Below are 1,539 nucleotides of genomic sequence, written 5' to 3'. Positions count from 1 at the left end.
TGGGGAGAATGGATCCTAAACATTCTTTATTCTGACATACTTCATAGTTCAAGTACATGGATCCTAAACATTCTTTATTCCAACATACTTCACAGTTCAAGTACATAGATCTTAAACATCCTTTATTCTGATATTGAAATATGAATTAATAAGTCTTTTATTTATTTATTTACAGTTTCACACCTTTAGAAACAAGTCAGTCTTCACCTCTTGCCAATGTAGAATTTAAAGATTCCAAGGATGACACTCAACTGACTTCCCTCTCTTCTTCCTCTAGCTCAGCTGTTTCACCTGCCTGGTCTCAAACTTTCAACCTTCCCATTAGCCATATTCAGTCACCCACTCGAACAGTTTTTTCCATTGCTGATCAGAAATTCAGTCCACCAGTTAGCCAGATTCGGTCTCCCTCACAAACAAGCTTTCCTTCTGCTCGGCATCAGGAGGAGGGTCGAACCCAGGAGTCCAACAGTAGCTCCAGTAAGAGTCGAAAGAAGTCCAAGTCTAAATCTCAGTCCAAAACTAAGACCATTAAATTTCATGAATACAAGGTAAGAAATGATACAGATTTATATGAATTACTAAATGTGATGTCTTAGTATTTTGAGGTGGGAAAAAATGAAAAAGAAAACAAATTTACAAACTGAATACCCAAAACTTAATGTGAAGAGTAATCTTACAGATGTTTTATATGACTTTTTTAAACATTTTATTATTAATATAACTTCAGTGTTTTGACTTTTAATTCTACAGATCTCAGTAAAATCAAATTATTATCAAAGAATAGAAAAAAAAAAAGGAACTGAAGTCAAAACTATCCCTAAACTTTTAGGGTCCGCCAAGTGCCCAGAAATCAACATCGCCTTCTTCAGCAACTTCTGAAAATTCCTATGAATTGTTACTTCAACAGCAGCAGTTGTTTCTACAGTGGCAACTTGAGTGGCAGCAGAAGTACCCCCAAATCATACTTTCGGTATTTGAACTGTGAAGTGTGTCAGAATAAAGGATGTTTAGGATCTATGTACTTAAACTGTGAAGTATGTCAGAATAAAGGATGTTTAGGATCCATGTACTTGAACTGTGAAGTGTGTCAGAATAAAGAATGTTTAGGATCTATGTACTTGAACTATGGAGTATGTCAGAATAAAGAATGTTTAGGATCTATGTACTTGAACTGTGAAGTGTGTCAGAATAAAGAATGTTTAGGATCTATGTACTTGAACTATGAAGTATGTCAGAATAAAGAATGTTTAGGATCTATGTACTTGAACTATGGAGTATGTCAGAATAAAGAATGTTTAGGATCTATGTACTTGAACTATGAAGTATGTCAGAATAAAGAATGTTTAGGATCCAGGTATTTGAACTGTGAAGTGTGTAGGAATAAAGGATGTTTAGGATCTATGTACTTGAACTATGAAGAATGTCAGAATAAAGGATGTTTAGGATCCATGTACTTGAACTGTGAAGTGTGTCAGAATAAAGAATGTTTAGGATCCATGTACTTGAACTGTGAAGTGTGTCGGAATAAAGAATGTTTAG

The 1,539-nt window shown here is 34.6% G+C and overlaps 1 protein-coding gene across 1 annotated transcript in view; it reads left to right on the top strand.

Annotated features, from left to right (window-relative positions):
- The window catches only part of LOC106474348 (MKL/myocardin-like protein 2), a 22,415-nt gene that overhangs the window by 14,005 nt on the left and 6,871 nt on the right, over positions 1 to 1,539 (top strand). Inside the window, exons 4-5 of the mRNA XM_022402659.1 lie at positions 176 to 548; positions 830 to 958. Of these exons, the coding sequence (XP_022258367.1) occupies positions 176 to 548; positions 830 to 958 (502 nt within the window). The remainder of the gene's footprint in view (positions 1 to 175; positions 549 to 829; positions 959 to 1,539) is intronic.

The sequence above is a fragment of the Limulus polyphemus genome, unplaced genomic scaffold, assembly GCF_000517525.1.
Source record: "Limulus polyphemus unplaced genomic scaffold, Limulus_polyphemus-2.1.2 Scaffold7103, whole genome shotgun sequence".
Lineage (NCBI taxonomy): Eukaryota > Metazoa > Arthropoda > Merostomata > Xiphosura > Limulidae > Limulus > Limulus polyphemus.
Note: the sequence above shows the minus strand (reverse complement) of the source record. Positions and strands in the feature narration are given on the sequence as shown.